The sequence below is a fragment of the Macrosteles quadrilineatus genome, unplaced genomic scaffold (genome assembly GCF_028750875.1).
Source record: "Macrosteles quadrilineatus isolate MER2022 unplaced genomic scaffold, UCM_ALF_1.0 Scaffold_3__2_contigs__length_128488019, whole genome shotgun sequence".
Lineage (NCBI taxonomy): Eukaryota > Metazoa > Arthropoda > Insecta > Hemiptera > Cicadellidae > Macrosteles > Macrosteles quadrilineatus.
Window position 1 is genome coordinate 24,670,214 of NW_026542596.1, and position 21,539 is coordinate 24,691,752.

Sequence of the window (21,539 nt, forward strand, 5' to 3'; positions counted from 1 at the left end):
AGTTAGGGGATATTTTTCTAAATTGGGTATAATGACCATCTATGATTTATACATTTTTGGAACTATTCTACATGTAAAAAGTTTAGATCATCAAACTAACAATTTCCACAGTTACAATTTACGAAACACCAGGCAGTTAGAACAACACAGGTTATTTGAGGAAAAACCAGTTTAATTGGCAACAAATTTTTATTTAGTCTACCCAAAAATATTTTCAATGAACATAAAATTACAATAACTTAAAAAAACTACTGAAAAACTATTTTCAATCTTAACCATTATATTCAATAGAAGAGTTTTGGAAATTAAATAATTATAAATATGTTATGTTATCATTTATGTTTGTAATCTTTTATCCTAATTTTTTGTTTCTCTTTTCCTTTCTGTGTCGTAATTCATGTATTTCCTGTAAAAATACTTTTACGAATAAAGATGATTATGGTGTATTGTATAGCATAATTTTTAATCTGTCGTCAATGGCTTAAGTATCTATTTGTTATGTTATTGTCAAACGGAATCAATTAATCTGCATCAGTATCATAATATTGCTAACTTTGCGGAGAGATAGCTTAGTTGTTTCCCAGGTTTCAGGGATAGTAAACAAATTGTCAATGAACTTTTTTTTTAATTAACTATAATTTACATTTTACTTTTTAAAGTATACATTTTCATTTTACTAGGATTTATTTTGCCATAGTTTAATTTTAGCAATAAATTAATTGTTTACTCACATAGTTGTAGTACATGTTTACTCACTTCTGTAAAAATTCTGTTTGAATTTAAGTGTTTACCTCGCTTTCATGAATTTTACATAATGTCATAAAAAACCTTACTTAGGCTACATAATGATCTTTAAACTTTTTTTGCTCTAAGAATATTTAATTTCATTAATTTTAGTTTTCCTTTGCCTTTTAGTGCCTTTTAGATTCATTAAAAACGTCACATGCGACTGTCAAACTGCAAAAACACAGTTGCAGAAGTATTACAACAGTTGGCTACATTCTTAAAGCCAATGAAATGTATTTTTTGTTAAAGGCAGTTAAGTCCGGTGACCCAGTTGTATGTAAGTGTTGACGCAAGCACCAAGAATAGCCTCAAGAAGATTGATCGGCCGTTATTCTCTGACTTTTGGGAAAGGTTCCTAGATAGCCTTAAGGCACTGTCAAGAAAGGTAATTTAATTTGTGTTTGAGCTACCAAAGTTGATAACTATTATTATTAATTTTTTTTTATCTTTCACTGACAATAACAGGAATGTTTAAGACGGCATCAGAATTGATTTATTAGTTTTAGTATCCTTAATTGAAGTGAATTATTAACACAGCAGCAGAATTGATTTCCTAACCTTGGCAGGGCAGCCATCATTGTTAAACAAATATGTAAATTTTAGTTTACATAGAGTTGAATTGTAATTCTTTAGTGTCTATGACATGATCACAAAAAATATGCCACTTTGTATATGAAATGGTAATGTAATGGTAATTCGTAACAGAATTAATTATGATTACTATTACATGTCATCTTATATTTTCAGGGACAGAGAACAGTCTACCGTTTAACATTAGTGAAAGCTTGGAATGTAGAAGAGCTAGAAAGTTACTCACAACTAGTGAAGTTGGGAAAACCTGACTTTATTGAAATCAAGGTAAGCCTAATGTATCCTTTTTTTCTAATTGTATACTTGTGTTTGGCCAAAGTTTTCACCACACTTTGTTAATACTTAGTTTTTAGCAGATTCTTTTTGGACACCGGATTGAATACATTTTTTGGATCTGTTTTATGCCAGAAAACGTATTGTTAAACAAATATTTGACCAGTCAGTGCACTTTAAAAAAATTAAATATCATCCTTCATTAATACGGTACATTCGTTTTAATTTGTCAGTATTACTGTGCTTGTTTACATAGGTAATAGGGGGCCGCAGGAATTTTTACCCCCTGAGCAGACCTGAAGTCACTATAGCGTAGTCATCTGAACACTCTCAAGTTTGTTCGTGGGCGGAATTTTACCCCCCCCCCCCCCAGATTTGGAAGTCTGATGAAAATAGACAGAGCAATATAAATTAGATTAGCAATAAAAGCCGGAATTTTACCCCCTGCCCTAACTCGGGTTCAGGCAACTGAAGATGTACAGCTGGATTTTTACCCCCAGAATTTTACCCCCCGGAATTTTACCCCCAAGCCGGATATAGAAATTGGCAAAAATACTTAATTTAGTAAAAAATAAGAATGTTTAAATAAAATTAAATTAAAATTGCAATAAATTAAAATTTATTTTAATGTAAAGAAGCAATCACATGCTTATTTCACAATTTCGGACAGCTGATCTATGTGTGCTAGTTTTGATTTATTTGTTGAGATTTTGTAATTAATTATTGATTATGGAGTTAAGTAAGATTCCACCACCTTTGCAGTATCAACCTAGGCTTTGGCCCCGAATTATTAAAGACAGGATATGAAAATCATTTAGTGATATTTTTCAAGGAAACAGTAGGAAAACTTAAGGTAGTACATGTTTTGAATTATTTTGATATTTTGTTTACAGATTTAGTTTTTCTACAAAATTTAATATAAACAGCGGCAAATAGTAGTCAACTGATTTAAAAGTCTTTCTATAAAAACACCTATTATGTACAAAATTTATTATTCTCACCAAAAGCTATACCTGGACAGGGGTAAAATCCCGGGGGGGCACACTCTATATGGTTTTATAACTTAATTTGTCCTGATGAAATTCACAACCTTGAAAAGATGCCTTTAATTCCACCTTTAATTTATTCAACTCAGGTTGTGTAACTCAAAAGTTCACGGCCAGGAATTTAACCCCCTAGGCTGTGACGTCAGGTTTGCTCAGTGGGTAAAATTCCAGAATGATAAAATTCCTCTACCCGTATTAGGCATGTGTTTTAGAGTTTGTCTATTTCACTGGGGGTTTTAAGCTGGAACTTTTGGACAATTAAGGCAATTACATTTGTAACATTTAAACATTTTTAACAGAATTCCAAGGCATTAAAAATTATATTAACGATATTGGTAAATAAATTGTTGTCTCAAAAAATGCCCTTCAATCATTTATCTAATGTAACACTTGTCAGCTACAATGGGCTCTTGTGTTGTAGGGTGTAACGTTCTGCGGAGGAGGGGAAAACAACACTCTGACCATGCAGAATGTACCTTATCATGAGGAAGTGGTCACGTTCAGCTCTAAACTGACGGAGCTGTTGCCTGACTACGCACTGGCGTCGGAACATGAACACTCTAACTGTGTGCTGATAGCCAATAAAAAGGTTAGTTTTCACTCTTCAGCATAGCAACTGTAAGCGCTGTAGCACATGTTTTGTCAAAATCAAAATAATCCTACTAAAACGTGAGCACAAATGAAAACTTATTATACATTTAATAAATATAAATTGTACTAACACTACCACAATAGTCAATAGACACTAGGGATGGGTTGGTTTTTAATGTCGGTTGTGGGTTTTGCCGCAGTACAGAAGCACCTTGATTAACCCGTGGGTGGGGTTGGGGTCAATGGAAGACAATGTTGCAATCACAGTTTATATTCATGATGAGATTATATATATAGAATATATATATATATATATACAGGGTGATTGGTACTCAGTGTGACAAAATTCTTTTGGTGCAAGTATAAAGTAAATGAAGTGTGATGATACATATCAAATGTTCCAAGTCTAAAAATTAGCTTCCGAAAAAATTTTTTATGTTTTTCAAAAATAACCATGCTTATAAACATAATACAGCGATTTCTCAATTACCTGTATATGGATTTGAGTAGATAATGTCATTTTCGTGTTCTACATTAAATTTTGAACAAGAATAAGAGAAAATGACGGAGGATCAGTTGTAAAAACTCCATTGTAAATAGATTTAAAGATAAAAATTAAGATGTTTGATAAAAATTTAAAAAACAATGGTCTTTTTCATTTTTTACACCCTGTATACAAGAAAGTGTCGGAATATGTTAAAAACTGTGCCATTTTATAAGCTTTCCAACCATGTATTTGAGTATGTAATTGAGGTTCCTGTCCTTAAGAGAGCAGGGTGTCTACCAACCGGGAAATCCGGGAAAACTGGGAATTGTACTTAATTTTTTACTGGCCATGAAATGTACAGGAATTGTCCTTAAATGCCAGACTGTGTCCTTAAATTTTTAATGGGCCATAATTTTATCGGATCGCTAGTTGGTTAGGAGCACATAAAAGGTTTATCAGATGTTTGTTTACATTTTCATAATTTATTACTAGAGTAATTATGCAATAAAAACCCCATTATCAGTCTCAAACCCATTAATATTTTATCACCAATCAAGTGTCAAGTCAAGTACTGTACTTCCAAGAACTGTTGACTGGTAGCTTAGCTCATAAAGTTGTATCACTTTTATTTCTTTACAACTTCTTTACTTATTACTATTGTAATTATTATTAGATCCCAAACCTATTTTATCATGAAAATAATAGTTTTATAATGGCTGTTAAATTTCACTTCTTGTTCTTTCGGCTTGAAGATTCAATTTGCCACTGGCCTTTGCCTAGTGCCATAAAACTGTTTGTGGTTTCATATTAAACATGTAACTAATTAATGTACAGTCTTATTTTGTAAGTTGAACCCTTTTAGCGAATTTCCCTATAGGGTAGTAGCTATTACCGTAGGTCTCATGGTAAGACCTAAGCCCGGGACCAAGTTACTTTTTCATTTTGATGTCCCCAGAGGCCAAAAACACCATTCGTTAAAATTTTTATATATCTATATATAGATATATATATATACTAGTGGCCTGTAGGGGCCATTGCCCCTAATTTAGACTACAATAAAAAAAACCGTATATAAAAAGACAAATATTCGAAATATGTTTTTAAAATTATCAATTTTATGTTAGGCTACTTAAAATTAACAGTGTGTTTTGTTTTATATCTTGGTTTTCCTTCCGTTGGAGTCGTATATTAGTTGCTTCTGATGTGTCAATGAAATACGATTGTAAAATAATGATTAAATCAATAACACAACATATTAACAAAATGGAAACGTGCACACGGTTTGGCCTGAGCCCGGAGAACGACGAATACAAATATTCGAAATATGTTTTTAAAATTATCAATTTTATGTTAGGCTACTTAAAATTAACAGTGTGTTTTGTTTTATATCTTGGTTTTCCTTCCGTTGGAGTCGTATATTAGTTGCTTCTGATGTGTCAATGAAATACGATTGTAAAATAATGATTAAATCAATAACACAACATATTAACAAAATGGAAACGTGCACACGGTTTGGCCTGAGCCCGGAGAACGACGAATCATAGCTGAAATCATACAGCCAAACATTGCACATCTTTTCTAGTTTAAAATTAGAGATTTGTTTTGTAATCTTACGAATTCTGTTATAGTTTTAATTTTAAGAACCAAATGTAAAGGTTAAAATTATTATTAATTATTATGAAGGCAACTCCCCATTTTGCGGTAGTAAGTCAGAAATATATCTATGAATTTGTCCCTGAATTTTAAGACAGTAAGTAAGACCCATTTCCCGGAATCTCTTTTTGTGTAGCGCAAAGCGACGCAAAAGCCATTGCACTGTTGTATTGCCTTATGTTTTTTATGAAGTTCGAATCATGTAAAAACAGTTCTTTTAGTTTGTCATTTACTTGTGGTTGTGGCATGTCCATTGTGGCAACATGCGTTGAAATGTCCATTTGTGGCCTCCTCTGCAAAGTGAAATGCGTCACAATGCATGCAAGTGCTTTAAGAGGACCTAGATTGTGAGAAACAACACTCAACACATTTCAGCGTTCTTCTAAAGACAGGTTGTAAAACAGGTTCTGGTTTTTTTTCACAGTTAGGCCCTACATGACGTTCTATTTTGCATTTCTTAAGTCTGTTGAATTCCTGGACACTCTTCCACGTCTTGCAGGTCTTCCCCTACCCTGTCTAGTTACTTAACTCATTATAAAAACGGAAAACAAAAAAAATAAACACAATTCATTTTGAAACATTATTTACCAACATTGACTTTCGGAATAAATGTAAACATTGCAAATAAATAAGTAACAGCTGATAGAATGCAGACGTTTTTCAGTCCCCATGCATTTCTTATGGTGGATATTTTACGTTATATCTCGTTTTCTGGTAACTTTTTGGAAATTCTGCTATTTTTCCCGAGTCCCTGGGGTCAAGACCTTTAATTTAAGACCCCTCCCACTTTTCTGCAACTTACCAGACGTCCACAATTTTCTGGTAAAAATTTGGTCTTACAGAATTATATATATAGATATATATATGTGTGTCCATCCGCACGATAACTTGAGTAATTTTTGTCCGATTTTGATCAAATTTGGTTTGAAGGTGTAAGGCGGGATAAACTTGAATGATTTCGCGAACCAGCATGATCGGACTATGGGAACGGGGGGTTTAATGGGGTAAAAATAGGCTTTTCCCATTTTTGACCCTAAAAACACAAAATTTCACAATTTCTTTTTAAACCATTTTGTAGTGCTTAAAAAAACAAATAATTTAGTATATTGAAGCGTTATTATGCGCCTAATTGTTACGGAGAAAATTCAACAAAATTGTAATTTTAAAATTCCGATGTTATTCTTATGGAGCATAAGTCAACTGTTGTAGTTTGCTTGTTTATGAACATATTTTGATCAAATTTGGAAAATACATTAATTTCTTACTAAACCACAGTACCTTTTAACATTTTACATAAAAAAAAACTTCTGTCCTTGAATTTTTTATCCAGAATGTAGTAGACACCCTGGAGGGTTATCGAAAAACTGATATTTAAGGCCTTTTCACACCGGCGTACTGGACGTACTGTACGTTTGGTACGTTTTTTTTTCAACAAATCGCTGCCCATGTTATCATATGAGCTCGTTCACACCACGCGTACAGATCGTACTGTACGTCCAGTACGTACGCGATGGTTTTGTGTGAATCGCTTGGAGAGCGATTTTTCTAAAACGTACGTGGCATACATGGGCTCGCGCATGCGCAGTGAACACTTCCAAACCACGTGCTCAGCCAGTGTTACTTGTCTGACTGCAAACGAACAAGTGTACGTTTTGGAAGTTTCTGTGCGGTGTGAAAGGACCGCGTACAGTACGTACTGTACGTACAGTACGCCGGTGTGAAAAGGCCTTTAGGGGAAAGTTTCACATCAAGACATTTTATTCAAGTATGTGGTTGATAGGTGTGCGGTTTAAGGTTTTCTAAAATGTTCAAATACTTGTTAGCTTTATTTTTATTATTATTATTATTATTTTATGGCCAGCATTGGACCACTTAAGTCAATATAATGGTTAGATTCTTTTTAAATTCTGTCTCTTCTTCTTGTCCGCCCAATACTTCTTCATTCTTTCCGACCGTTGTTTTCTTTCTTCTTCCGAAACCACTCTTCCTTGTCTCTGATTGTTTGCTCCTATTGGCAGGATGATATTTCTGTCTTTGAGTACTGCAAGCGCCTCTGACTTATTTTCCAAATCTTCTAATGATATTTTCAACCTTCTCATGTCCTCCTTAATCTCTGTAATCCACCTAAAGTCACTCTTGCTATTCCACAACTTGTCAATTATTTTCTTGCTTATTCTATTTTCCGGTGTCCTTAAAAGATGTCCAATGAATGAAATTCTTTTCTTTTTAATTATACTTGTCAATGGCTCTATTTCCTTATATACAGTTTTATTAGAGGCCAGTCTCCAAACTCCATCTTTTTGATATTTTTTGTTCATACATGTTCTGATGATTCTTCTTTCTATTTTTACTATTTTATCTATTGCTACAGTGTTAGTTGTTTTAAATATAGTTTCACTTGCATATGTTATTTGTGGAAGTATAACTGCTTTGTAGTGTTTCAATTTTGTTGCTATAGATAGGCATTTTTTGTTGTATGTGTTTTTAGTAATATGTTGCATTCTGATCAATTTATTAATTCTATTTTGCCATGATGGATTTTCTTTAAGATTGTATGTTATAACTTCACCTAAGTATTTGAAATTTTCTACAATTTTGATGCAATGTTCTCCAATTTTGATTGCGTTAGCCAATGGTGGTTTTGTTAACATTATTTCAGTTTTCTCAAAAGATTAGCGTGTTAAATGAACGTGTTAGCTTTATATAGATTTATCTTTCATTAAATGTTGTTGATCCTAGATGTTATGAATTCCAGTTCCTTGTAGACGGAGAGTGGTGGACATGGATCAACTATGAACGTTTCCACAAGCTTGTGGAAAGGTTAGAAAAGACAGGGGAGCCCTTTACTGCACTAGTAAGTGAAACAAGCTAATTGTGTTGTGTTTCGAGGTTTAGCATGAGTTGGTGAACAGAAGAATCATCAATTCAGTGTTTCAAAAAAAATAAATAAGAAGTACTACACTTATATACTTTGCATTAACAAAATAAAATTGAAAATATACACAAAACATGTGACAAAAGGAAATAGGTGATCTGTTTTGTTTGGACTCAGTTGTCAACACAAGACCCGTTAAGACATTTACAATAACCACATGGTGTCCCTAGTTTAATACTATTGATATTGATAACCATAAGTTGATGTATAAGTACCAGAGTCAAACCCACCTGTTTACTCGTGGTAAGTTAACTTTTGCATTTTCATCTATAAATAAATATACGTATACAAATACATACAGTATATATATCACTTTCTTGTTTTCCCCTCAGTCTTCCTAAATGACTGTTCTTTCTTAACATGTATTTAAAGACTACTACCATTGACTATCGGATACTGAAATATACATCCCATCTATATGAACCAGCTGTAGCCAATTTTTTATTAAAAAAGAAATTGGTTGTTTTGTGGCCAGTCACAAAATGCACTAGTGTCTAAAATACTATTTTCTTCTTTTTCTTTTTTTGTTGCTGACATAGTCAATGGGTCATAAACAGTTGCTATAGCTCGTACAATAAGTCGTTTATCAGTTTGACTTGGTAAAAAAGTTCATGTATTCGACGGAAATCAGTAATTTATATCAGTACAATCTGTCGGTGGCTCACATCAAATACAAAATTTTTTTTTAAATAGGCGACATTTTTAACATGGAAATGGAATGGTTAAACATATTAATATTTATAATCCTACACATCATACTAATAAAGAAGTTAAATTATATTGTTTAAGTAAGTATATATATTAACTAGTTGTTGTTCTGTTTGACCAGGACTACATACACCCAACACCGTCATGGGCAGTGTTTGGCTGTGATGAGAGAGGGTTCGATCCTGTAGAGACTCGCTGGCACAGGCGGCCGGCCACTGCTGGGTGTTAAAACACTCCTTAGTATTTTTATAGTATTGTTCTTATCAGTATGTCAACTATAGTAGAACCTCTTTTATCTGGCTACCTCCAATCTTAGCCTCAAACAAATCTAAATACTGATCTCCCTCAAAAACAAACCAACTTTAATTTCACACATTTATTAGCGGCTAGGTCCAATGAATTGTTGGTGAAAAAGACAATTAAATCTCAATCAATATAATAGAATTCAATATTTATGTTTAAAAGAGGCTAAAATCTCATTTATGTTTATTGGGTTATGTTTGAAATAAAAATCACATCTCTCAAGCCAATAGACGCTACCAATGTTGACTAAGCTTGTCTTAGATGACTACCAAATCAACTAAATCAGAATAACAGTGTACACAGATTAGCAATGTACAATTACAATTGGGTTTTTAATAAATTTGATACGAAATACTGAAAAATGAAGGAACATAAAAATAGCTTGAAATAAGTATATATTTTTAATTCCAAAAAGCAAGTAAGTACTTAAAAATTGAAGGTCCAATTTGAGGGGTTCTACTGTATTTGTGTGTTTTGTTGTTAGTACAATTATTATTTTGAAGTGAATCCTTGTTTTTAGATTTGACTGAAAGATTTTTTGTCGAATTGTCTTCATTTGTTTTTTTTTTTAATTCATCACAACTTCTCTATGTACTAAGCACAATTTATCTTGAGCTGAGTGTATTTACTTTTCACAATTATTTAAAAGTGAATTTACTGAAAAAGGAAGTATTATGTAGTTTATTTTACTCTTGCAGTCGAGTAAACCAAAGCTTATGATATTTTGTGTTCAATATACTACATTCAGTTGATTCATTATTCATTATATATTTTTGAGAAAAATGATAATCCTGACAGAGAATGTGTATTCCTTAGAGTAACCTATTTTGTGATAAGATAATTTAAGGTTTTAAAAGTCTGATATAATTTTGCTCTGCTTGTTAAGATTTCCATTACAGTAAGTTTCTAAAGATGTTTGAGTTTTCCTTTCCGATCCTAAATTTCTTTATTACTACTATTGTTAAATGTTACATATCTAAACTAAACTCTAAACTAATATTGGCGGATGTTTTAACGGGGAATAAGCTTTTTAAGAATAAAACAAGAATTTCAGAATTGGTTGGATGTAATTTAATTTTTTTTTACATAACAGTCAAATGAAATGAGTGTTAACAATAAAAATCATACTAGTATTCATGGATTTAGTATATCCAAATATTTTAATTGTGTTTGTTATTTTTTGTTTAGCTGATTCAAATCAAGTTTTTTTATACATTTTTGGTAATAACTTTTACGCCACACTACACTGTTTTGACAAACTTCCCACGCAAGGAAACAGTCCAGAAAACAGCTATTTGCTGCCAGCCTTATCAAATGGGGTTTCATTACGTACTACTGTACTGTTAATGACTTTTACCAGACACCAACCAGCTGATTATACTGTATTTGGCAATGAGTGGTTATAAACAAAAACATAACCTCTCTTAGAGGTTATGACTAGTGATTGTTAGTCCTTAAGTCGGTGGTAATATATAAGGATTTGTACAGATTTATTAGTATGGTGTAAAATGTCGTACGCCACTCGTCCAAAATGTGTTTACCGGACTAGTATAGTAATCCCGTACTCGACTTTGTCTCACATGGGAACGACCACACTCGTCCGGTAAATACCTATTTTCAGGACTAGTAATGTAATATACTATTACACCAAGTGAAAATTATGTGTAAAACTGTATTAATTTATCAGAAGATAAAAACCCTTAAAGTTATTCTAATTTTCAAAAACAGCTGCAACATCTTGTCTTCTTTGCTTGTTCGAAAAACAGGTATTCCTGAAACATTGAATAAATAATTAGGTCATTTTATAGTATTTACTTGAATAGCTGCTGCTTTGTCAAGAGTGTGCCTTTTACCGAGTGCCAGGCTTTATTACTGTTGGAAGTATTTACTTGAATAGCTGCTGCTTTGTCAAGAGTGTGCCTTTTACCGAGTGCCAGGCTTTATTACTGTTGGAAGTATTTACTTGAATAGCTGCTGCTTTGTCAAGAATGTGCCTTTTACAGAGTGCCAGGCTTTATTACTGTTGGAAGTATTTACTTGAATAGCTGCTGCTTTGTCAAGAGTGTGCCTTTTACAGAGTGCCAGGCTTTATTACTGTTGGAAGTATTTACTTGAATAGCTGCTGCTTTGTCAAGAGTGTGCCTTTTACCGAGTGCCAGGCTTTATTACTGTTGGAAGTATTTACTTGAATAGCTGCTGCTTTGTCAAGAGTGTGCCTTTTACCGAGTGCCAGGCTTTATTACTGTTGGAAGTATTTACTTGAATAGCTGCTGCTTTGTCAAGAGTGTGCCTTTTACCGAGTGCCAGGCTTTATTACTGTTGGAAGTATTTACTTGAATAGCTGCTGCTTTGTCAAGAGTGTGCCTTTTACCGAGTGCCAGGCTTTATTACTGTTGGAAGTATTTACTTGAATAGCTGCTGCTTTGTCAAGAGTGTGCCTTTTACTGAGTGCCAGGCTTTATTACTGTGGAAGTACTTACTTGAATAGCTGCTGCTTTGTCAAGAGTGTGCCTTTTACAGAGTGCCAGGCTTTATTACTGTTGGAAGTACTTACTTGAATAGCTGCTGCTTTGTCAAGAGTGTGCCTTTTACAGAGTGCCAGGCTTTATTACTGTTGGAAGTATTTACTTGAATAGCTGCTGCTTTGTCAAGAGTGTGCCTTTTACAGAGTGCCAGGCTTTATTACTGTTGGAAGTATTTACTTGAATAGCTGCTGCTTTGTCAAGAGTGTGCCTTTTACAGAGTGCCAGGCTTTATTACTGTTGGAAGTACTTACTTGAATAGCTGCTGCTTTGTCAAGAGTGTGCCTTTTACAGAGTGCCAGGCTTCATTACTGTTGGAAGTATTTACTTGAATAGCTGCTGCTTTGTCAAGAGTGTGCCTTTTACCGAGTGCCAGGCTTTATTACTGTTGGAAGTATTTACTTGAATAGCTGCTGCTTTGTCAAGAGTGTGCCTTTTACCGAGTGCCAGGCTTTATTACTGTTGGAAGTATTTACTTGAATAGCTGCTGCTTGGTCAAGAGTGTGCCTTTTACCGAGTGCCAGGCTTTATTACTGTGGAATTGCAACACAGCTTTTCAGCTTATTGGGCATCCTATTTATTTGGCAAATCCCAATAACTTGTATGATGATTTATTGACTCACCAGCAAGAAGGCAGCTCCGATGAGCAAAGCTTTCTGTTTATTCTCCAAGTGCTGTGATGGGAACACTATACTGAGGTTGTAATTGACCAGAGTCTGGTCCCAGTAGTGTGCAATGCTTCCTATCTGCTTACCAGTCTCTGTGTGTATCACCTTAAAAGTACAAGAATTAACATAATACAAATTTTTGTTTATGTAGGGATATTTTCAGCAAGTCATTAGGCCTATATATGTTGCAGTGTGTAAAACAATAGATAAGGGTTGTCCTGAATACCTGGGTATCTCAGTGTTATAGTGCTTGCTTAGTTATCAAAAGGTCGCGGGTTCAATCCTGAGAAAAGTGTTTAGCATTTTGATGGTTTGAAACTGGACCCACCTGTCCTTGATCATTGGGCTTTTAATAAATGGTCCTGTCTAATGAAATAGCTACACAAGGCATCACATTCCATTCTACACACATCCTTCACTCTTATTTGGGTTATAATAAGCACATAGGTGGCGTCCCTTCCCAAATTATAATAAAAATAAAGTTCATTGTTGGTGATTGTGGATTATTGCGGACATTTTCCATCACGATTGTAAAACCAATGCACAACATTTCTGGAGCTGAAATCTGATCCTGTCCTCAGGTGAAAAAAAACTTAATCAACACATTACAACCAACAATACACATAACCCAACCCCAAATTAAGTTGGAATAAACCAGAGAGAGCATCAGTCAAGTATATGCACTGTATAGCAGTCAAGTCATGATACAAAATTGAAAATATGGTAAATAGCTCACAACAATGAAAAACTAGGGAAATGGCGTGCCTGAAAAAGTAAAACCTACGAAACAGTGTAGCGACGAACAACGACGAAAAAAAGGGGATGTTAATTTTGTTCATTGCTGTCAGAAAATTTACTACGACTAAAAGTTAACAAAAAGTGCTAATTTTGAGGAGAACTCACGATTTCCCTATTTATCGAAAAATTACGTTCCGTATACTTTAGTTCATTGTTAATAATGGGTAGCCATAGTTGCCTGATTTCAACCGAAGATTGATTGATAGGTTGGTTAAATTAATGTACGAGGCGAAGCAATCAATGAGTTTACGTTTAAAAGTGAGGTTCCTAAAGGACAATTTTTGCATCTTCAAAATTCATACAATGATTTTCGGACCAGTAATTTATGTTTCTTTTTATTCTAGTGTTCAAAGGTATTTTTGTCTCGCCATGGTAAGGCCTGAAACAATCATTACAATTTATTCTATAAACACAGTTTTTAGTATCCTGAGTGTCATTTCTGGGTTTTTGTGTCTACAAAACTGCCGTAGTGTGTTTTGTATCTTAAACGGAAATATGATTTTTTTCATTTCCTTTCTACATATGTATTTGTTCCGTTTAGTTTTATTTTGCATTTTGTATGATAACTTGACTTGCTACTCTCTGTAGTTATTCCAACATAGGTGGAGTTTTATGTATTGTTAGTTGTTTGTAATGTTGTTATGTTGTTTTTTTTCACCTGAGGACATGATCAGATTTGAAATCCCAAAACGTTATGTATTTCTTTTTACCATTGTGATAAAAAATGTCTGCAATAAACCTTAAAACATAAACAACATGGGGTTGTGTTGCAAGCCTAGTAAGTGTTTGGCTAATTTACCTCAGCTTTATACCCATTGGCTGTAAAAAAAGCTTTTATTTATGTAGGAAATTGACAATATTGTATGAAGTGTTGCATTGAACTGGGTTCAGGACAAACCTGGAAGGTAGCATCCTTGTACATGGCACAGGTGCACACTCTAGGTCCTTGGATGAGAAACAGCTTCCGGCCACTCTGATCATGAACAGAGAAGCGAGGGACCAGGAATGTCCACTCCTGCCGAACACTTCCCAGGGAATCCCAGGAGGGTAGGTAGATATCTAGCCTCTGTACAAGAAAATTTCTGTCAGGATATTTGATTATGTAGATAATGTTAATAATTATTTTTAGAAAGTATGGAAAAATACAACAGTTAAGATCAAACTGTTGTGAAAAAAATTAGTGTAGAAATTTTCATGACGATTTGTAAAGGACATTTTTTTTTAATTCATGATTTGTAATCTGATCACGTCCTTAAGTGAGACTACCATATCATCAACATAAACTCTCATCACCAACTATACATTTCTAAGAAAGTTATGAAATAGGAATTGTCACCACACCCAGTAACTTTGTAAAGTTATCAAATCTTTTAGTATCATTTGTACCTGGAGATAACAGCCGCAAGAGCATGCCAGTCTCCTGACGAGTGTCGCTGCTGTTTGTCTCGAGGGGTCTACCAAAGTCAGCTGATAACCTCGTGCTGAACCACAACATAGACGCTGACAGTCACTTGACGTCTCTGCTCCAACGTAGAGTGTCTCTCCCTCGGGAGTCTTCACCAAGTAGCGATTCTCTGATTCTATCTTAGAAAGCACTAAAAAAGATTGTATACTTGAGTTTGCTATAAAATGTGTTTTGCATGTTTCAACCAGACTGAAGTGTAAGTAAACTAGCAACAGGTCTAAGTTGCAAAGACGGCAGTGTATGAAGTGAAAGAGTGTGATTAAATTAAAATTCCTTTATGGAAGCATAGCTGGGTAATGACTAGTAGACTTAGCTTCCAAGATAGAAGCTGAAAACTAGAGAAGACCCAAAAATTTAGGAATTTCATTATCATTTTTAGCGGTGGATTTTATTAATGTTTTCTATATTATCTTGATTGCGGAAGATGTTTGCAAAGTTTAGGCAATTGACAAAAATATTCAATTATTTGCCTCGGACTTGTTTAAGAAGTGAACACATCCACATGTACGACAAATGGTTACACATTTGCCAATTCAAAGACATGTTCATCCCTTGAATATTAAGATTAAACAGTCTTCTTTGACTGTAGAGATCTACCATCAAAATTAAGTGAATTTACAATTATTTTAATTTCAATTACCTACCTACTCATATATAGTCCTTTAAAAAAATCCATTTGAAGATAACAATGTCTGTTACATAAACCATGTACAGTAGAACTTTTTTGTTTGAAATATATTCAACTTATACTGTCTATTCAAAACCAACATTTTACATTCATATTTGTGTCTGATTTTATTTAACTACATGTTTAGAGAGCTTCAAGAGCCCAACGAGGTGGAAAAAACTCACAATCATGAAGTTCAACTGTTTGTTGGATGTCAAGCCTCTCGACACCCGCCAGAAACTGCAACCCTGTGAGGGGAATGAAACTACCGAGGTTGGCTGAGGTAAGGTCCCCGACTGGAAAATCACAACTTCACAAATTTACTAATACTAAATATTAGTAATACTAATATTAGAAGTAGTAACTTCACAAATACGAGCACAAAGTACATACGAAGTTTTAGCTGAGATACATTTCAAGAGCGGCAATGACTGAATCAGAATCATTTATTGTCTTTCAGCATATAAGTGTGTGATCATAATACACACAAGATTTATCACACCTCTGTAATCAACTTATCATAATACATAGATTAACTTTTTAGTCTTATTTAAAATGTAATTTAGGTTTTGTTTGCGTTTACTTTTTTAGGTCATGTCATTTGCTTATTGGTTATCGGATGTGCGATTGTGAATGGTGTAGAAATGCCGACTGTTCAATCAGCTGATTAAGCGAGCGCTCTTAGAGCATAAAAGAGCTATTTTGCGTACTGTTTACAGATGTGGCTATGTGATCATTTCCATGCAGGGGTAGGAAATAGTTATTTTCCTACAGTCCCCCGACAAAGTTGGCTTCCTTATACTGTTTATAGTACAGAAAGCTGCTAATTGCTGCATATTTATACTTTGTCGTACGGTTTATACTTTGTCGTACGGTTTATATTTTGGCGCACATCAGGATTCCAACGAAACAACACAAAACAGCGGGGTTCTATTATGCACGTAATCCTTGTACGCTTGGAAATAGGTTGGCAACACTTAAAGATAATAAATACTATGAGCAGCTGATTGACTAACTACGATTTAACCTGTCATTTTGTGTTTATAGTTTATGTTCTCTTTTCGGTATTTCTGAAATTTCTGGACTTTTCTTTTAAACGATTTAAAACATTCCTACGATCTTAATAAACAAGAAAATACCTTTAAAGAATTCTTTTAGGTGCGGAAACCACTGCAAATTACAAAAATATACGGAACTATTTTCTCAAGTCGCGGAGCACAATGCTTGCCGAGGAAAAAATAGCGGAGTGATACGGACTTGGGACTACTTTCTCTAGAGCACCTATTAATTTGTGTTGCCAGCTGAACCTAAAAACGTGTTGTAGTGTTTGAAAGACCAATTATTTATTGTGCTTTATAGTGACTGTAGGAAAAATATAATGTGTAACACGAGTGCAAAAGGCCTTTGCTGCACTCGAGATCATTCCGTAAACGTACGTTGCTCTCGTGTGCAGCAAAGTGAGCAATTGCCTCACTCAAGAGAAATCCTTACGAGGAATGGTGTCTCAAGTGAGGCAGTTGCACTTGGCACTTGAGTTGCACATAAAATTTTTTCCTACAGTTAGGTACCATAAAACAAATAAATTGGTAAAGAAACGTAACATAATTTTACACAGAAGTGAACTTTTAATATGACATTTAATGTGAACAGTACAACAGCTTACCAGCTGACTTACAAGCCAGTGCTGCCAACGTATTTCGCGTGCATACGACCTTCTCTGCATGTTACGCACTCACTATTTCGTGCCTTCACGTTGCAAATCTGGATTGAGACAAAGTAATTAGAGTGAGTCAATGTTAGCATTGTCTCACTGATGAGCGAATTGGCCACTTTGTTTTCTCAAATCAGTGAGAGAACATGTACATGGTTAGGTACTGTAGGAAAAATATATAACCAGTATTTACACAGTACAGTTGGGTTTTTAAAACTATAAGCGGTTGAGGTATTATCTTTGACAATGAACTTCTTTGACTCCAGTGTGATCATGTGATAATAGGCACTACTTGCCAAATTTGAGGTTAAATCAAAACAAACTGCCATAAATCATAGAACATACAACAGCTACATTGAGAAATAGAATTCCTACTTGCAGTTTAAAAAATAACTGTTTGAGAATTTTTACCTTAAATTGTAATTTGTAATTCCCAATTACAAATCAACTCGGCAGGATAAACCATTAATTTGGGATTGGGACATTAGTGATGATTTATATTTCGTTTGTAAGTTTTTACATTGAATATCTTCAATGGTGTTGTTTTCTGTTACCCTACATCAAACATATCAGATTGTCTGTTTTGATTTAACCTCAAAATTTGACAAGTTTGATCACATGATCACACGACAAACAAAGAAAGTTTATTGTCAAAGATAGTCCACCATATTGGCTTGGCTTCTAGTTAAAAAAATCAAACCGTACTAGCTTCTAACCTTAATTTTTAAAACTAAGAGCAAACATCCTGTATAAAATATAACTAACTGTAAATGACTAGTTACCTGTTGTTATGGGCATAGGGTGGCGGAGTCCATCAATACCTAAAAATATTTAACCAATTTAAAATCATGTTTTCAGTTTGAGTACCTATTACTATTGAAACTATTTTTAAGTTAACAGATGATCAATCTATTTTTTAGATAATTTTTATTTCTGGATTATTAGTCAAGCTGATGGATCAAATGAATGAAAAATTAACTCAGTACCGGTACTGATTAAAAATAAATATCAATATCACTCAAAACTTTAACTTCCAGGGTTGTTTCCAAGACTAAACGTTTTTCTCAGCTCCATCTCAAAAATGTGTTTTATGCTTTTATCATTATTTGTTTTGTTACCTTTCAGTTTTTAGCGAATTTCCCAATAGGGAAGTAGCTATTTAAAAGTTTTCAAAGTTATTATTATTGTCTGCACGATTTTTTCAATAGACAATAGACATTGAACATCGTCCTGTTTTAAATCATTTGTAGGTCTAAATTAAAATCTACAGTATACTCTCTCTTATCCGGACTCCTCGGGACCGAGGCCAGTCCGGATAACGGGTTTTACGGTTAATTCGACGTCCCCAAAAACTCGTTAAAACGGACTGTTTACTGTGATATTCGACTTAAATTTATGAAAGCATTGTATTTAGACACATGATCACTGGTCTCAAATCTTTCCCTTGAAACAGTCGTTTCAGTACTGCCCACTTCCTGTCGATCTACGGTTAAACCAATGTGCTGACAAAAATTGTCCGGTTAAAGAGATGTCATTTCCCCGAGTGTAGTCCGGTTAAAAGGTGTCCGGATAAGAGGGAGTCTACTGTACAAACTTCTATATGTACTTGCCTTGCAGACTGTGTGGTTGTACAGTTATTACTGTTTTCTCCGAATAAATTGTTGGAAGACATTCTGTAACAATTAACAAAAATACTTATTACAATCAATTGTTTAGCTTTATTTGTTTCTTTTTGAATTTGTTTCAAAATCAATTTTTATCATCCTGCCACCTTAGTTTCTATGTACTCGTTCTATTTTGGATTGTATTCTGCCCATATTGTTTGCCTTATTTTTCACCGTGTACCTGCCATTAGTAGACTAGATTTTAGATTAGAACCAGACCAGCTTGTCTTAACTTATTTGATTAAATTATCTTTGTTATTATTTTATGTGAAATATTTAATTACATTTTAATATTCTGTAGCAATTTATTACACGTAGCAAATGTCGACCACTATTGCACTGTAAAATGTTTAATAAAGATTCTTATTCTTATTCTTTACTGTACCAGTAATCTAAGAGTTACCATAGGTCATTTCTAGATTTTGAGTTTTGTTTACGTTAAGAGACAGCTTATTGGCCTTACACCAGTCGGACATTGATTTAACATACTCAGAAATTACACTGTCCTGCATACACTTAGTAGACTTGATATTCAAACACACATCGTCTGCATACATAAAACATGAAACATCATTACTTTGGACATTAAAAGGTAAGTCGTTTACATAGATAATGAAGAGTAGGGGGCCTAAAATGGACCCTTGTGGCACTCCGTGGGGAGTGTGTTTAACCTCTGACAGTGAATCCTGGAAATAAACAGCCTGGAATCTGTTGCTCAGATATGACTCAATCAAAGACACAGCATAATCACAAAAACCAAATGACTTTAGTTTGCCTAGTAAAACACTGTGAGACACAGTGTTGAAGGCCCTTGAGAGATAAAAAAATGTTGAGCAAACACCTTGTTTTCTTTCCATGGCCTCTAGGGTGTCCTGAATGTAATTTAAGACCGCCTCCGTAGTGGATCGGTGCTTGCGAAAACCAAATTGCGCACACGAAAGCAAACCGTTTGTATCCAGAAAGTTAACTATTTGCCATGAAAGCACCCTCTCAATGACCTTCGACAGAGTGGGCACCAAGGCCACAGGCCTATAATTGCTAACATCCAATCTATTACCTTTTTTAAATATTGGAACTATCTTAGAAATTTTAAGTTTTTCTGGGAAAGTTTTCCCCGTAATAAAGGAGTTAATGATGTGTGCAATGACTTCACATAAATAATTACTACCAAACTTTAGAATCTGAGAACTTAAACCAAAAATATCAAGACTTCTTATACTCAAACCTAATCAACTGAAACATCATGAGCTGGTATTACCCAGATCTTACGCAGATAAAAAACCTGATACAATCTATGTAAACTTTCCAACCTCTCAGTGTATTTCCCATTACCTTATTTTCTAAGATCAATTGTATAGTAAATGTTATTGTCACGGTTTGTCTATAAAATCATGATATATATCTTTTAGTTACACTTATGTTACCATATCAAAGTGGTGAGCTCATGATATACAAACCAATTCTACTTACTAACCTCTCACTTTAACATCCCTTTCTTTATCCTCTTTCATTGTTGAATCTCCTAAGTCTCTGTCTAAACTTTGCCTCGTAACTTACTGGGAATTCACTTCATCTATATTCTCCATTGCTGTTTGTCATCGCCAATAACTGCTCTTACCTGCTTTATCTAATCTCAACACTTTGTAGATAAGAATGTTGATCACTTTTCCCAGTCATGAGCCCTATGCACTGCCTAATTGACAATGCTATATCTATATGGTCTGACAAGAATAGTTATTTGTACTACTTGTTATTTAGTAGTACTTGAGCCGTAGGCGAGTGAGGAATGGTTTCTCTTCTCGAGTGAGGCGATTGCACTTTGCACTCGAGTTGCATATTATATTTTTTCCTACAGTTACCATAAAACAAATAAATTGGTAAAAAAACGTGCCTTCACGTTGCGAATTTTTGTCTATTGTCTATTGAATCTGGAGTGAGACAAAGTAATTAGAGTGAGACAATATTAACATTGTCTCACTGATGAGCGAATTGGCCACTTTGCTTTCTCAAATCAGTGACAGAACATACATTGTTAGGTAACTGTAGGAAAATGTATATTTCTTAAAATAGCAACAGACCAATAATACTTTTAAGTTAACTTTTGTCTATCAACAAATGAAAATCAACAAGTTCAAGAACATGTTAAGAACATATTTAAGTCAAGCGGCCTACTACAATGTTGATGAAATATATATCCAGGCTATATGCAGCCCTGAAGAGAAAATGAAACCATAGATACTGCATATACATAGAAAAAAAAGTATAAAACCGGACGACCACGTCGCTGGTGCGATACCAGTGGGAATACTCCAAGTATCCAAGTAAAAGAATAGTTTTAGTATTACTATACACAATACAATGCATTTAGCTTAAATAAAAAATGTTTACACAGTTATAAGGTCTTGGGAAATGAATTATTGAGCGGAGCGAAGCGAAGCTCTTTGAGATCAACTTTTACACAAACATTCTAATCTAACACATTAACTCAATAACGGCCGAACATATTTTAGCCAAATTTACCAAGGTTGTTTTGTCAAATGTTTGGAAGGTTTAGACGGAACCAATTTCAATTTTTGATAATGCCTATATAATTTAAAAGTAACTCAAAGTGTATACATTTTAACATTGGCCTTACGGGTTGCCATGATGGTTACAAAATAGATGTGAATGC

At 34.2% G+C, this 21,539-nt stretch overlaps 2 protein-coding genes across 5 annotated transcripts in view; one reads left to right on the forward strand and one right to left on the reverse strand.

Moving 5' to 3' along the window:
* The window catches only part of LOC128990613 (S-adenosyl-L-methionine-dependent tRNA 4-demethylwyosine synthase TYW1-like), a 42,611-nt gene extending 32,325 nt beyond the window's left edge, over positions 1-10,286 (forward strand). For both annotated transcript variants that reach the window (XM_054413082.1, XM_054413083.1), the window contains exons 10-14: positions 1,036-1,171; positions 1,534-1,644; positions 3,118-3,285; positions 8,183-8,281; positions 9,192-10,286. In XM_054413082.1, the coding sequence (XP_054269057.1) occupies positions 1,036-1,171; positions 1,534-1,644; positions 3,118-3,285; positions 8,183-8,281; positions 9,192-9,299 (622 nt within the window). In that variant the 3' untranslated portion in view covers positions 9,300-10,286. The remainder of the gene's footprint in view (positions 1-1,035; positions 1,172-1,533; positions 1,645-3,117; positions 3,286-8,182; positions 8,282-9,191) is intronic.
* Positions 10,287-10,438: 152 nt separating this feature from the next.
* LOC128990163 (phospholipid scramblase 3-like) lies at positions 10,439-20,477 on the reverse strand. 3 transcript variants are annotated; one of them, XM_054412437.1, is made up of 8 exons: positions 20,343-20,477; positions 18,815-18,877; positions 17,987-18,025; positions 15,679-15,789; positions 14,748-14,956; positions 14,260-14,427; positions 12,519-12,668; positions 10,439-11,145 (listed from the first exon to the last, which is right to left on the reverse strand). In XM_054412437.1, exons 1-8 carry the CDS (start codon positions 20,377-20,379, stop codon positions 11,092-11,094), a joined length of 831 nt encoding a protein of 276 aa, XP_054268412.1. In that variant the 5' UTR covers positions 20,380-20,477; the 3' UTR covers positions 10,439-11,091. The 3 variants fall into 3 exon arrangements, with proteins under 3 accessions (XP_054268412.1, XP_054268413.1, XP_054268414.1); XM_054412438.1 differs by lacking the exon at positions 17,987-18,025; XM_054412439.1 differs by lacking the exon at positions 12,519-12,668.
* Between the last annotated feature and the right edge of the window lie 1,062 nt (positions 20,478-21,539).

What these genes read in the sequence shown, in the direction of transcription:
- LOC128990163 (XM_054412437.1), bottom strand. Translation starts at nt 20,379, where the DNA reads ATGAAAGAGGATAAAGAAAGGGATGTTAAAGTGAGAG. An exon ending in CTTGCGGCTGTTATCTCCAG is followed by an intron (nt 14,428 to 14,747) that starts GTACAAATGATA and finishes TTTCTTGTACAG; the next exon opens with AGGCTAGATATCTACCTACC. An exon ending in TCGGAGCTGCCTTCTTGCTG is followed by an intron (nt 11,146 to 12,518) that starts GTGAGTCAATAA and finishes TCAATGTTTCAG; the next exon opens with GAATACCTGTTTTTCGAACA.